The 14,534-nt window shown below is 39.5% G+C and overlaps 1 protein-coding gene across 1 annotated transcript; it reads left to right on the forward strand.

The window, feature by feature from the left end:
* Nucleotides 1-405: 405 nt before the first annotated feature.
* LOC147046377 (myosin-7-like) lies at nt 406-11,518 on the forward strand. Its single transcript, XM_085930390.1, has 38 exons — nt 406-446; nt 679-886; nt 1,287-1,430; nt 1,508-1,664; nt 1,745-1,772; nt 2,236-2,341; nt 2,685-2,807; nt 2,896-2,959; nt 3,037-3,135; nt 3,241-3,344; nt 3,436-3,574; nt 3,645-3,763; nt 3,910-4,059; nt 4,131-4,301; nt 4,377-4,686; nt 4,760-4,839; nt 4,934-5,139; nt 5,214-5,337; nt 5,438-5,574; nt 5,658-5,913; nt 5,984-6,226; nt 6,295-6,471; nt 6,556-6,701; nt 6,769-6,859; nt 6,932-7,321; nt 7,530-7,656; nt 7,745-7,863; nt 7,941-8,137; nt 8,219-8,402; nt 8,710-8,875; nt 8,963-9,087; nt 9,174-9,482; nt 9,556-9,759; nt 9,844-10,140; nt 10,642-10,746; nt 10,827-10,922; nt 11,010-11,144; nt 11,382-11,518. Exons 2-38 carry the CDS (start codon nt 686-688, stop codon nt 11,400-11,402), a joined length of 5,850 nt encoding a protein of 1,949 aa, XP_085786516.1. The 5' UTR covers nt 406-446; nt 679-685; the 3' UTR covers nt 11,403-11,518.
* Nucleotides 11,519-14,534: the final 3,016 nt, after the last annotated feature.

Here is a 14,534-nt window from a genome sequence, read left to right on the forward strand (position 1 = left end):
AAAGTCACATTATTTGACCGTGAGGGGTCAGCCAAACATGATGAAAGCTGTAGTCGTGTCACAAGTGATGGAGAGCTGTTTGTGTGTGTGTGTGTGTGTGTGTAAGTTAGGGTGGTGGCCTATTAGGCATGGTTATCAGGGTTTATAAATTTGATCCCTGTAGGTTGCACAGCTGTGTCCTCCTCACCTGGATCTTGTAAGTTTGCTCAATTTTTACCTTTTTCGAATTTTTATTTTTTACCATACAACACTATTGCTATTGATCAGAAAATAAGATCAGATATAATGGAGTTTTTCTTAGGACATGAGCTTAAATATAAGTGAAACAAACAAGGAATTTAGAAATATACACAAAAAATATTAACTATTCTTTTTGCTTTCTTTGTAGCTGAAGTCCTTTGTTTTTATTCTCAAGATTTCTGGCTTTCTCTGAGTTGGACGCACTGGTAAATTATACACAAAATCTAAATGGTTTGACTCCATTATTAATTCTCGTAATAATTACAAAAAATGAAATCTCAAAATGATTACAAATAATGGAAATGATTGCTGTTTGATATTTTTGTTATTTAATTAACATCCATCCATCCATGTTCTGTACCGCTTTGAAAACATTCAGTTGTGTGTGAAGGGGAAAAAATTTGCCATCTGTGATGTCCTCATTCTCTCCATTTACAGTGAAGCGATGGGGGATGCAGAGATGTCTGTGTACGGGGCAGCAGCCCCGTACTTGCGGAAGTCAGACAAGGAGCGTATGGAGGCTTCCACTCGTACCTTCGACATAAAAAAGGAATGTTTCGTCCCTGATGCGGTGGAAGAGTTTGTAAAGGCTTCCGTCACAAGTCGAGACGGGGACAGTGTCACTGTGCAGACGGAAAATGGAAAGGTCAGTGAGCTTAATGGCTACTCAAATTGAATTTTGTCAACATTGACAAAAAGAAGAATGAGAAACAAATTATAGTTTGGTGAGAAGGTGAGTATTTAAAACTCCACGTACATGAATTACCCAGCATGCTTGGACGTTTGACCTGTGTGGTTCCCAGTATGCTTCTTCAGTGGCCTAAAAATAAAGACAAATTAAAGTTATACTTGAAAGATAAAATTCACGAGTGTATTCTTGTTAGCAAGAACTATTCTCCAGACTAGTGAGCAGCAGTTAGAAAATTATCTGAGCCAATCTATAAATGCTATATTTACTCTTAAAAATATAAGCTTGATTTAAAAGAATAAATAAATGAACAAATAAAAAAAAACATTGTACACATTTGACCATTCATGTTCCATAGACGGTGACCGTCAAAAGCTCAGAGATTCTACAACAGAATCCTCCAAAATTTGACAAGATAGAAGACATGGCGATGTTGACGTTCCTCCACGAGCCCGCTGTGCTGTTTAACCTCAAAGAGCGTTACGCGGCATGGATGATCTATGTAAGATAATCATATTCATTTTTCTGTCATTTTCAGATGTCACGCAATTAAATTTTTATTTTTATTTTTTTTGTTAGACCTACTCCGGGTTGTTCTGTGTGACTGTCAACCCTTACAAGTGGCTGCCAGTCTACGACCGAGAGGTGGTTGTTGCCTACAGGGGAAAGAAAAGGAGTGAAGCTCCTCCTCATATCTTCTCCATCTCTGACAACGCCTACCAGTACATGCTGGCAGGTACCAACTGTCTACAAATCTTTTGGCCAATATTTTGGCCAAATATGATTACTGACAACTTCTTAAAACCTGTTTTGTAGATCGTGAAAATCAGTCAATTTTAATCACGTAAGTATTTACTTCATATGTATCAACATGTTGACCTCAACATTATTTCAGTAATTTTGATCCAATGTATAAGCTGTACCAAAACTCAATTAAAATGCTCAGTTTTGACTGACACTCTAATAGAGCTATTCATGTAACAATATAGTTGTACTGTACAATAATTTCATGTGGTATAGAACTTCAATACTGTTTCTAATACTACTGTTTCTGCATGACAGGGTCAGAAAATTAAAAAAAAAACCTTTTTTGCTTCTCTTCCTCTGTGAACATCACACTCAAAAACTATAAAACTTACTGCAGAATAAATACCTCCTGAAAATACATTACTAGTCAGCCAAAACTGAGCATTATTAGCATATGTTTCATCTCATAAGATAGTGTATGTGTTCCCAATAAAATGAATGGTGAGTTTCAGAGCTATGTAGTACGTATGGTATACTGACAGCACACTTTGTAATTATAGGGGAGAATCCGGTGCAGGAAAGACTGTCAACACAAAGCGAGTCATCCAGTATTTTGCAAGTATTGCGGCTGCAGGTGTTAAAAAAGATTCCAATGTCAAAGACAAGGTACACAACTAATGTTATGTCAAAGGTTTGAGATGTTTGATCCCTAGCCAGCATTTATTAAATAGATACATATTGCAATGTTAATATAAAAATATCACAAAAGACAATGCCGTGTTAGGCAAGGGAATTTTGTCCACCACATGTGGACATAATTATTGCTACCTCCTAGTTAATGGAAAAAAAAAAAAAAGAAAAAAACTAAAATAAGTAATTTTTAGTGTATGCCACAGCCCAGGCTTCTAAAATAGATTGCAGTCTGTGAATGGCAAATGGTGCAACAACACTATAAAAGGGTTTATTTACTTCATGTTTAACCAGGGGTGTGTAAACTTTTTATATGCAGTCAACAAACCCTCATACACTTTTACAACAGGGGACGCTGGAGGATCAAATCATCCAGGCTAACCCTGCTCTGGAAGCTTTTGGAAATGCCAAAACCATTAGGAATGACAATTCCTCAAGATTTGTAAGTTGTCTTTTTTGTATATTTTTTTCTTGTAACAATACATAGCAATTCTATTAAATACAAAATATTTCATCACTCCGTGAATCAGGGTAAATTCATCCGAATTCACTTTGATACCAGAGGAAAATTGGCTTCTGCTGATATTGAAACATGTAAGAAAAACACTGCACATAATTCTCATGTGCTATCTCTTTGATAATGCCCATTTGACCCCTTTACATCTTTTTAGACCTTCTGGAGAAATCTCGAGTGACCTTCCAACTCAAGGCTGAGCGTGATTACCACATCTTTTACCAGATTCTGTCCAACAAAAAGCCAGAACTTCTGGGTCAGTTTTGGGTGAAACACTATAAGGCCAATTGTTGTGTTTTATGCACTTTACTTTACAACTGTCTTACTCTTGTGCTCGTGTCTCACACCCCTTCTCATTCAGAAATGCTGTTGATCACAAACAATCCTTATGATTACGCCTTCATCTCTCAGGGGGAAACACAAGTGGCCTCTATTGACGATGCAGATGAACTGATGGCAACAGATGTCAGGCTTTTATTTTATTTTGGATGTTATTACTTATGTCTCAAGTTAACATCCTAGAAATGATCTAGTTATGCTGTATTATCTTTGACAGAATGCATTTGATGTGTTGGGCTTCACCCAAGAGGAAAAGAACTCTGTGTACAAGCTGACGGGTGCCATCATGCACTATGGTAACATGAAGTTTAAGCAGAAGCAGCGTGAGGAACAGGCAGAGGCTGATGGCACTGAAGGTCAGAGCAAACCTTTGTCAAGTCAGATCAATCTTACACAAGTTTGACTTCTTTTGAGTTTTGTCTTCAGATGCTGACAAATCAGCTTATCTAATGGGCCTGAACTCCGCTGACCTTATCAAAGGTCTTTGTCATCCAAGAGTTAAAGTAGGAAATGAGTGGGTCACTAAGGGACAAAATGTCGCCCAGGTAAGAAATCTCGGCATTCAACTTGTTCTTTGTCTTTTGAAGGAAAAAATATATACGTCTGATTGATATTTTCTTGATACAGCTGTTTTGGGTTCTATTAGATAGTGCAAGTTGTCATAATGTTTTGCTCGATTGCTGTCTTGAAGGTGTATTATGCTGTTGGAGCGCTATCCAAGGCTGTTTATGAGAAGATGTTTCTGTGGATGGTAGTCAGAATCAACCAGTCATTGGAGACCAAGCAACCCCGCCAGTACTTCATTGGAGTTCTGGATATTGCTGGATTTGAGATCTTTGATGTGAGCTTGGCCTTGTATTGTTTTGTACAAAGATGACATTTGGGTACAGTTTAATTCGCTTTCTATTCCAGTTCAACACCTTCGAGCAACTTTGTATCAACTTCACCAATGAAAAACTACAACAGTTTTTCAACCATCACATGTTTGTGCTGGAGCAAGAAGAATACAAAAAGGAAGGCATTGAATGGACTTTTATAGATTTTGGAATGGATTTACAGGCCTGTATTGACCTAATTGAAAAGGTGAGAGACACTTTTCTGAGAGGCTATGATTGATCAGACATAACATTGAAATCTAAAATGTAATGTTCTCCTCAGCCCATGGGTATCATGTCCATCCTTGAAGAGGAGTGCATGTTCCCCAAAGCCAGTGATGCAACCTTTAAAGCTAAGCTCTACGACAACCACTTAGGGAAATCCAACAATTTCCAGAAGCCCAGAATAGTCAAAGGGAAACCAGAGGCTCATTTTGCCCTGATGCACTATGCTGGCACTGTTGATTATAATATCAACAACTGGCTGGTGAAGAACAAGGATCCTCTAAATGAGACTGTTGTTGGGCTTTACCAGAAATCTAACCTCAAATTATTGGGGATACTCTTTGCTAATTATGCTGGATCAGATTCAGGTACCAGCAATTCCATTTGTGATTTGATCAAATTAAAACGTGATTTTATAATGTCTTAATCTACCATGAACAGCTATGGCTGAAGGTGGTGAAGGCAAGAAGGAGAAGAAGAGAAAGGGTTCATCTTTCCAGACTGTTTCTGCCCTACATAGGGTATTTTTCCGGATTTCCTCAATCTTTAACAATGATTTGACATGAAAAGTATGGATTACTGTATAACCCATGATGAATCCCTTCACATTATTAGGAAAATCTGAACAAGCTGATGACCAACCTGAGGTCTACTCACCCCCACTTTGTACGTTGCATCATCCCCAATGAGACCAAGACTCCTGGAGCCATGGAGAACCCTCTGGTGATGCACCAGCTTCGTTGTAACGGTGTGCTGGAAGGCATCCGAATCTGCAGGAAGGGCTTCCCCAACAGGATCCTCTATGGAGATTTCAAACAGAGGTATTATAGATATGATACACATACGTAGAATATATTTATATACAATAATGGCTCAAATGGACCGAATTTGATAGGTATCGCATTTTGAATCCTGCTGCCATTCCTGAGGGACAGTTCATTGACAGCAGAAAGGGAGCTGAAAAGCTCCTTGCGTCACTGGATATTGATCACAATCAATACAAGTTTGGTCACACTAAGGTACGACTCTTGGTTCTTCTGCTTCTTACGGATCATTGAATATTATTCCTATATATCAGAAAGAAATGAAATTCATGTACGTACGTTATGACATTGACAGGTGTTCTTTAAAGCCGGACTCTTGGGTCTACTTGAGGAAATGAGAGATGAGCGTCTCTCCAAAATCATCACTGGCATTCAAGCGAGATCTCGCGGTCTTTTGTCTCGTATTGAGTACCAGAAGATGGTGGAGCGCAGGTATTTGCTTTAAGTAATAATAGGATTAGTGTTTTATTTCATATGGTATTAACATAGCCGATACTTGTGCTTAAAAAATCCAGAGATGCTCTACTAGTGATCCAGTGGAATATCCGTTCATTCATGGGAGTCAAGAATTGGCCTTGGATGAAGCTGTTCTTCAAGATCAAACCTCTTTTAAGATCTGCTGAATCAGAAAAGGAAATGGCCAACATGAAGGAAGAATTCCTGAAGTTGAAAGAAGCTTATGCAAAGTCTGAAGCACGAAGAAAAGAATTGGAGGAGAAAATGGTTTCCCTTCTTCAAGAGAAGAATGATCTGCAGCTTCAAGTTCAAGCAGTTAGTACAGTATATGTAACATGTTAATCATACATGAAGGTTGTTTTTATTAACAATGATCATTTTGCAGGAAGAAGATAATCTTTGTGATGCTGAGGAAAGATGTGAGGGTCTGATTAAAAACAAAATCCAGATGGAAGCAAAAGCCAAAGAGTTAACCGAACGACTGGAAGATGAGGAGGAGATGAATGCTGAATTAACAGCAAAGAAGAGGAAGCTGGAGGATGAGTGTTCCGAGTTGAAAAAGGACATTGATGACTTAGAATTAACCCTTGCTAAGGTGGAGAAGGAGAAACATGCCACTGAAAACAAGGTACAACCCAGATAGTCCATGTCCTGAAGATGATCACGTATCAGCTAAAAATATATTTCTATGAATAGGTAAAGAACCTGACGGAGGAAATGGCAGCTTTGGAGGAAATCATTGCGAAGCTGACCAAGGAGAAGAAAGCCTTACAAGAAGCTCATCAGCAAACGTTGGATGACCTTCAGAGTGAAGAAGATAAAGTCAACACACTGACAAAAGCCAAGTCAAAACTCGAGCAGCAAGTGGATGATGTATGTATTTCTAATGATTGATTATTTATAATTACTAATATACTGCCAGGTATCAACATCTGTTCTTTTTGTGATTTCTTTAAGCTCGAAGGGTCTCTGGAACAAGAAAAGAAGGTTCGAATGGACCTTGAGAGAGCAAAGAGGAAGCTTGAGGGAGACTTAAAGTTGACCCAGGAAACTCTTATGGACCTAGAAAATGATAAACAGCAGCTTGATGAACGTTTGAAAAAGTAGAAATCCATTGAACCAATATACAGAATAAGAAGCCTTAATAATCCTTCTTTATGTGTATTTCAGGAAAGACTTTGAAATTAGTCAACTGACTGGGAAAATTGAAGACGAGCAATCCATAATAATGCAGCTACAGAAAAAGTTGAAAGAGCTTCAGGTAAAAATTGCACAACTAGTCGTGAAAGGTTTTGAAAATTATTATGTAATATTTCTTTGTATTAACCAACAGGCACGTGTTGAGGAGCTGGAGGAAGAGCTCGAGGCAGAGCGAGCTGCTCGAGCAAAGGTGGAGAAGCAGAGGGCAGACTTGGCCAGAGAGTTGGAGGAGATCAGTGAGAGACTGGAGGAGGCCGGTGGAGCAACATCTGCCCAGATTGAGATGAACAAGAAGAGGGAGGCTGAGTTCCAGAAACTCCGCCGAGATCTGGAAGAGGCCACGCTGCAGCATGAAGCCACTGCGGCCACTTTGAGAAAGAAACAAGCTGACAGTGTGGCTGACTTGGGGGAGCAGATTGACAACTTGCAGAGAGTCAAGCAGAAACTGGAGAAGGAGAAGAGTGAACTCAGACTAGAACTAGATGATGTCGTCTCCAATATGGAACACATTGTAAAGTCTAAGGTAAGTCATGTTTTGACATTACCAGAAGCAACATTAGCAGAGTTGCAACATTCAACATTAGATACACCCTTAAAAATGTGATGAGAATTTTGTCAGCAGACTGTTAACCTGAATCTGAAGGTTAGGTAAGAGCATTTTTGTCACCGGTTTTTTTTTTTTGGTTCACAAAATGAACAGTGACAAACGATCGTAAATTTTCTTCTCATAGGTTTATTTGGAGAAGACTAACCGAACTTTGGAGGATCAAATGAATGAATACAGGAATAAATGTGAAGAACATCAAAGATCCTTGAATGACTTCAGCACACAAAAAGCAAAGCTCCAAGCTGAGAACGGTCAGTAGAACCATACAGGAAGAAATAATAGAGATATAGATATGAAAATTTGGAATCCAGAATCAAGAAATGCACAATACCTTTCTAGATGAGTATTGCAGACAGCTAGAGGAGAAAGAATCTCTCATTTCCCAGCTGACAAGAGGAAAGAATTCCTATAACCAGCAACTGGATGATCTGAAACGACAATTGGAGGAAGAAATAAAGGTATGAAAATCCTGCAGAACACTTAAATGATGTCAATGTGTGTCTGCAACCACTTTGAAACAGTCAATTCATTTTAGGCCAAGAACGCATTAGCCCACGCTGTGCAGTCTTCTCGCCACGACTGCGACCTGCTCAGAGAGCAGTATGAGGAGGAACAAGAGGCCAAGGCTGAATTGCAGCGTGGTATGTCCAAGAACAATGCTGAGGTAGCTCAATGGAGGACCAAGTATGAAACTGATGCCATCCAGAGGACTGAAGAACTGGAAGATGCTAAGTGAGTTAAAACCACAACTGTATATCCAACAGTGACACAGAGAGTGTCATAGTAAACTAAGGACCATGGATCAAAATGCAGGAAGAAGCTAGCTCAGCGTCTGCAGGATGCAGAGGAGGCTGTGGAAGCAGTCAATGCTAAATGTTCCTCTCTGGAGAAGACCAAACACAGACTGCAGAATGAAATTGAAGATCTCATGGTGGATGTTGAGAGATCAAACGCGGCTGCTGCTGCTCTGGACAAGAAGCAGAGAAATTTTGACAAGGTCAGTACATATATCAGTTTTACATTATCCCACTATCTTTTTTTTTTATTCTGCTCATTGAGGACCTATAAACCGTTCCAAGGAAAAGTATGTGAACCCTTTAGAATTCTATAGAATTTCTACTTCTCCATAAGGTGACAAAATATGCTCTAAGTCACAAAAATAAACAAACAGCTCATTGAAACTGTGAAGATCAAATCACATTCTATAACCCATTTATCCAGAAATCCATGGAATTCCAATAGTTCATATATTTTTCGTGCAACATGTATAGATTAAAATTTTTGTTTTTCATCTTAATTCTCAGGTTCTGTCTGAGTGGAAACAGAAGTATGAGGAATCCCAGTGTGAACTGGAGGGTGCCCAAAAAGATGCCAGAAGTTTGAGCACTGAGCTCTTTAAATTAAAGAATTCCTATGAAGAGTCCATTGATCAACTAGAAACTGTCAAGAGAGAGAACAAGAATTTACAGGGTAAGATATGGGAAGTTTCCCAACGCAGATGATATATAAATGAGTTCGTAAATAACCAATTGATTGTAAACAAATCCCTTTCAATAGAGGAGATTTCTGACCTCACTCAGCAACTTAGTGAGGGAGGGAAGGCGATTCATGAGTTGGAGAAAGCTCGTAAACAGCTGGAGCAGGAAAAAGGTGAAATTCAGTCTGGTCTCGAGGAAGCCGAGGTACACGCTCATTTAAATTTGGGTTTCTTTGTGGTGTTTTTACAACGAATGATACAAATGATTCAACAATTTGGCATCCATCATAGGCCTCCTTGGAACATGAGGAGGGCAAGATTTTGAGAGTCCAACTTGAGTTCAACCAGATCAAGGCAGAGATGGAGCGCAAAATATCTGAGAAAGAAGAGGAGATGGAACAGTGCAAGAGGAACCTGCAGAGGACCATCGACACCCTGCAGAGTTCTCTCGAAGCGGAGTGTCGAAGCAGGAACGAAGCCCTTCGTTTGAAGAAGAAGATGGAGGGAGACCTCAATGAAATGGAGATTCAACTCAGTCAAGCCAACAGGCAGGCAGCTGAGGCTCAGAAACAACTCAAATCTGTTCATGCACATCTGAAGGTAATCTTGGAGCAACACATTTTCGCAAAATATTTGACAGACTACTAATTATGACTGATGTTGTCCCATGAAGGATTGTCAACTTCAGCTGGATGACTCTGTCCGAGCCAATGATGATCTTAAAGAGAACATTGCTATTGTGGAGAGACGTAACAATCTCATTCAAACTGAGCTGGAAGAACTGAGAGCTGCTCTCGAGCAAACTGAGAGAAGTCGCAAACTTGCTGAGCAAGAGTTGCTGGATGTTAGTGAAAGGGTGCAGCTGCTGCACTCACAAGTGAGAGAAACCCATGACATCTACCAATCTTCCATTTTTCTGTTTGCTACTAAATAATCACTTGATTACTTTTTGTTGATTTAGAATACTTCTCTGATAAACCAAAAGAAGAAACTGGAAGCAGATACCTCCCAGCTTCAGACAGAAGTAGAAGATGCCCTTCAGGAGTGCAGAAATGCTGAAGAGAAGGCCAAGAAGGCCATCACTGATGCAGCCATGATGGCGGAAGAGCTGAAGAAAGAGCAGGACACCAGTGCTCACCTGGAGCGTATGAAGAAAAACATGGAGCAAACCATCAAAGACCTGCAGCACCGTTTGGACGAAGCTGAACAAATTGCAATGAAGGGAGGGAAGAAACAAATGCAGAAACTGGAGGCTAGGGTAAGTGTAAGACAATTTCTGATTTGTGTCACTGAGGTCGTCTTTGCCTTTGCTTTGTTCGTTCATTGTGTATCTACGTATATTTCATTTGCAAGGATGGGAAACCCATCTTAGAATGCTCTTAGATTATTTTTTTTATAAATAAACATGTTGACTATAGCTGAGCAGCCATTAGTTGTAATATTATTGTTCCCCACAAGGTAGCAGTGCCTCCAATCCTAATACAGTAAGTAGTTGTACATCACAAAAAGAGAGCTTGTCTTGGTTTGTGGACTGATGCCACAGACTGGAATATGAATGAACTAATTGCTCATCTACCGTTGTAATCAATCTCCATCAATTCTGTCAATAACTTATAAAATAAAGTCGGGCCTGCAAATATATGTCACAAAGATGTTTGGAAAATACTGTTTTCTGTCGCAATAATATTGTCAACAAATAGTTCAAACTTGTTTTTATATAGTCAAATATTTTTTTTTAAAGACAGTTGTCCTTCATTAGGTTAAAGAGCTGGAGAGTGAGGTGGAAATGGAACAGAAGAGGAGCAGTGAAGCTGTGAAGGGTGTGCGGAAATATGAACGACGCATCAAGGAACTCACTTATCAGGTTTGATGATTAAGGCACTTCTCTTTACCACAGGGACACGCTCTTTCGAAATGATCTAAATTTTGCTCTGATTTTGACAGACGGAGGAAGACCGCAAAAACCTTGCTCGTCTCCAAGATTTGGTTGACAAGCTGCAAATGAAAGTCAAAGCCTACAAGAGAGCGACTGAGGAAGCTGTATGAGTGAATACATTTATTGGAAAACATGCACTTGTTCCCCTACCAATCAGCCCGTAAACATCTATTTTCCTATATCTAAAACAGGAGGAGCAGGCTAATGTTCATCTGGGAAAGTTCCGGAAGCTGCAGCATGAATTGGACGAGGCTGAAGAGCGTGCTGACATTGCTGAGTCTCAGGTCAACAAGTTACGCGCCAAGAGCCGTGATGCCGGCCCCAAGGTTAGCATGATGCACCCTGCAGCAGATACACTGCCCGACCTTTACACATGCTGCATTTAATTTCTATGCTGCTTTGAAATTAACTCGTTACTACTTCAGCACCTCATGTGATTGTTGTCGATTGTTCAATACTGTACATGGCTTAGTGGTACTAAACTAAAGCAATACTAATCTGAAGATTTAATAGCTGTTTTTTTTTTTGTTCCCCCAATCTCCAATTTGCCCCGGGTACAACAGAAAGGCTTTGAGGATGAGTGAAGTTTGGAGTCTTCAGCAAAACCTTTTGCTTGCAGTGTGACGTCCCTCAACACCCCCTCACAATTCACTACTTGTAGTGTCTAATAAAAGCTTATCAAGCATTGCACCACCCCTCTACTGTAGTTGTCATTTTCTTGCCATACTTGAGTTTTACTGTTGATATATTTGTTTGGTCCTATGTAGTATTGGACATGTCAATAGGTTGGAGAATAATAATTTTTCAATGAAATGGTTTTTAACTCAATGCTGACAAAGCTCCAAACTGCCATGAAATTGAATATCGACAAACATATTCCCAAAAAAATGGGATTGACTACTCGCAAAATTCCAAAATCGCAGCTCTCTTTCAAAAACAACACCCCACCCAAAAAAAAACCCCAATAAAAAACAAAAACCTAAAAAACACAATTTGGTACATTTCATATTTTTTCAAATATTAGTCAGTCGACTTGTGTGGGTGTTATAGATACAGATTACTGACCAGTCAAAATTGTTGAAAATGGCTTCCTGTCTTTGTCTTTGTTCATGCAATCTTAACTGTGAAATAATCATGGTGTTTTGGGGGTCTCCTGAAAAGTGACTATTTTAGAGGTAGACAGAACAAGGCTTCGGCCCGACGCAAGTTATACTTGACCAATCACAATATAACATAATCATCTTTGTGTTTTACAGAAGGAATTTGGCTACAAGGTAATAAAATAAAATAAAAAGGACATCATGTCCTTGTTGATATAATAAATTCCACAACTCATTATGTAATTTCTATTTTAACCTGTAGACAGTTAAGTCATAGTATATAGTTATTGTGCATTTTGCTCCTCACACCTAAAAAATAACAACTTTCTCAATAATATGAGCATTAGGTTTTGGTTCAAGGGTCTAACTCCTGGGTCAGTTCTTATTAGTTGTTATTAGATCTGAATGGAAAAAGACAACACTCATTTCAGTTTTGGATGTCGGGACGCCCGAGTTTAAGTAAAGGGGAGCACAAATCTCCTGATCTTAAAATAGAGTTAATGAAATCCCATCTGCCAGGGCTTCAAGGTCAACAATAAAGCACATATAATCCTAAGCAGCTGCTCAGTGAATCCCCGCTAAAGTCTGCCTGTTTCTCCAAATGGCTATGATGGCAGATTTCAGTGAATCGATTTGTGTGTTAAATTATCGGTACGCCTAATCATCATACTTTGATGAACTAAAATCTGTTTTTGAAATCTCTTTTACCAACATGTTAAACAGATGATCTATTTTTGCAGTATACACAGCTATAGCTCTATTTTTCGATAAGACAAAAATGTCACTATGGAGTGATTCCCCTCGTTTTTTTGGTGACGTTGTTGTCACATCTTTGTCATTTTAATTTCTGCTGGAGATAGAATAATCATTTGATAGAGGAGGCAGGAAAGGGAAGCCCCAGACACTCAAGGTGTGAAATTCTGGGGGCCTTTAGTATCTCATTACAAAACACGTCCTTGGATCCCCGAGGTGGCAATCACGTCTCAAAGAGCTAATGAAAAGAAATTCACACGTCGACATAACAAGGAGAACAATATGTGTCAAGGACTAACAGCATTAAGTTTTAGAACATCTGAGTCTTGGCCCAAGTGAAGAACACTAAAGACTGACCAAAAAAGAAGCTTAACACTTGAACTTTCAAAATGATATGATTATGCTCTTATTCCTACCAAAAAAAAGTATCTATGCTACACGCCTCTATTTTTGAGGGCTCCTTTAAGGAGATGATGTAAATGTACTATAGCATCAACAAGGTATGTTTCCTTTAATGAGTAGATGTTTGACCTATGATCAGACATATCTTCACTTGGTCTTTAGCAGCTGCAAAGAATTTCTCGCTTCCATTTGGCGACCTGACGCCAGCTGTCAGTAAGAGGGCCACTCACTTATTTGAACGGAAATAATCTCAGCACTTGTCAGCAGTTGTTGACCTTCTTTTTATCTCTTAACCTTTGAAGGGACTGTGATTGTTGGTGCTTAGGACTGTCTGTCTAGTTCCTGTTATAGTACACATCTACGATGCAGGTTGGTGAGATAAATTGTAGGAGTTTTATTTCTTTGCATTTTTTTTTCTCATCCAATTTCTATAATCCTTTGGAGTATTCCATCTAACTTTGGGCTGGTCGATAGTCACAGACATTCATATTCACTCGGTGACAGAGGGGGAACAAAAAACCTCCCACTTGCAGAGCCAAGACAATAGTTCAGTTTGATTTGTTTCCCTTCGCACAGCCCTTCTAATTGATTCTCATAAATTAGCTTTTTCATGTTTCCAAATGCTGCTATGTAATAGAACAGCCGAGCCATTTCACTTGAAAACAATGTTGTGTAACCTATCCCTAAACACAGTCAAGTACATCAAAATCAAATCAACCAAGACCACACACCCGGTTCTCAAATTGGAAAAAAAAAAAAAAATCGAGACAAGATAAATGAGGGGAGGTCGCTGAAGGATGCTCTCTTAGTTTTTTTGCTCAAGAGACTGGCATCTAATCTGGAGTACAAAAATGTAAGGAGGAATGCCGTCTACCTGTCACTCTCAGTGTATTTATGTGAAACAGGCTTGGTGTGTGTGTGTGTGTGTGTGTGTGTGTGTGGCCAACATGTGCTGTTGTTATCCTTGATGCAAGCAAAGCCTCTGTGGCTGTTCTCCTCAATCAGTGCAAGGTTTTAAGAAGGTATTTCACACTGTTATCTTTGTCCTCAAAGACACAAAGCCACGTCAACAGGGCTGTTCGGGACCAGCTTTTTAATGGTTGATGGCTACTCTATTGTGACCTTGGCATTACAGTGGAGTCTGTCATACTGGCACAGCCCACTGTTATTTGTCATCATTACAGCCTTTCAGTGAATCTCAGGCATGTCTCCGACTGAAGATTTTAGGCTGTGTTGCCTCACACTCGTCGCCTGGATAATCTCACAAACCAATGTTCTTTATTTAGAACTCCCCCACTTACCATCTCATGCTGTTTATACTGCAACAGTGGCCCTTCCTATGATAACTCACCACATTACGTTACAGACACCGCTTAAGCCCCCTGAGTAACTGAGACCCTTTCGTAGCATAACGTTTTTCGGAGATCTACTGAGCTACTTTCCGTGGTTTATGTTGTTTGT

The sequence above is a fragment of the Syngnathus leptorhynchus genome, chromosome 14 (assembly GCF_054491065.1).
Source record: "Syngnathus leptorhynchus isolate UIUO chromosome 14, UIUO_Slep, whole genome shotgun sequence".
NCBI classification, from domain to species: Eukaryota; Metazoa; Chordata; class Actinopteri; order Syngnathiformes; family Syngnathidae; genus Syngnathus; species Syngnathus leptorhynchus.

Coding starts and splice junctions, on each gene's coding strand:
- LOC147046377 (XM_085930390.1), top strand. CDS start 686: ATGGGGGATGCAGAGATGTCTGTGTACGGGGCAGCAGCCCCGTACTTG. Junction 4,060..4,130: donor CTGGATTTGAGATCTTTGAT/GTGAGCTTGGCC, acceptor TTTCTATTCCAG/TTCAACACCTTCGAGCAACT. Junction 11,145..11,381: donor GCCGTGATGCCGGCCCCAAG/GTTAGCATGATG, acceptor CGGGTACAACAG/AAAGGCTTTGAGGATGAGTG.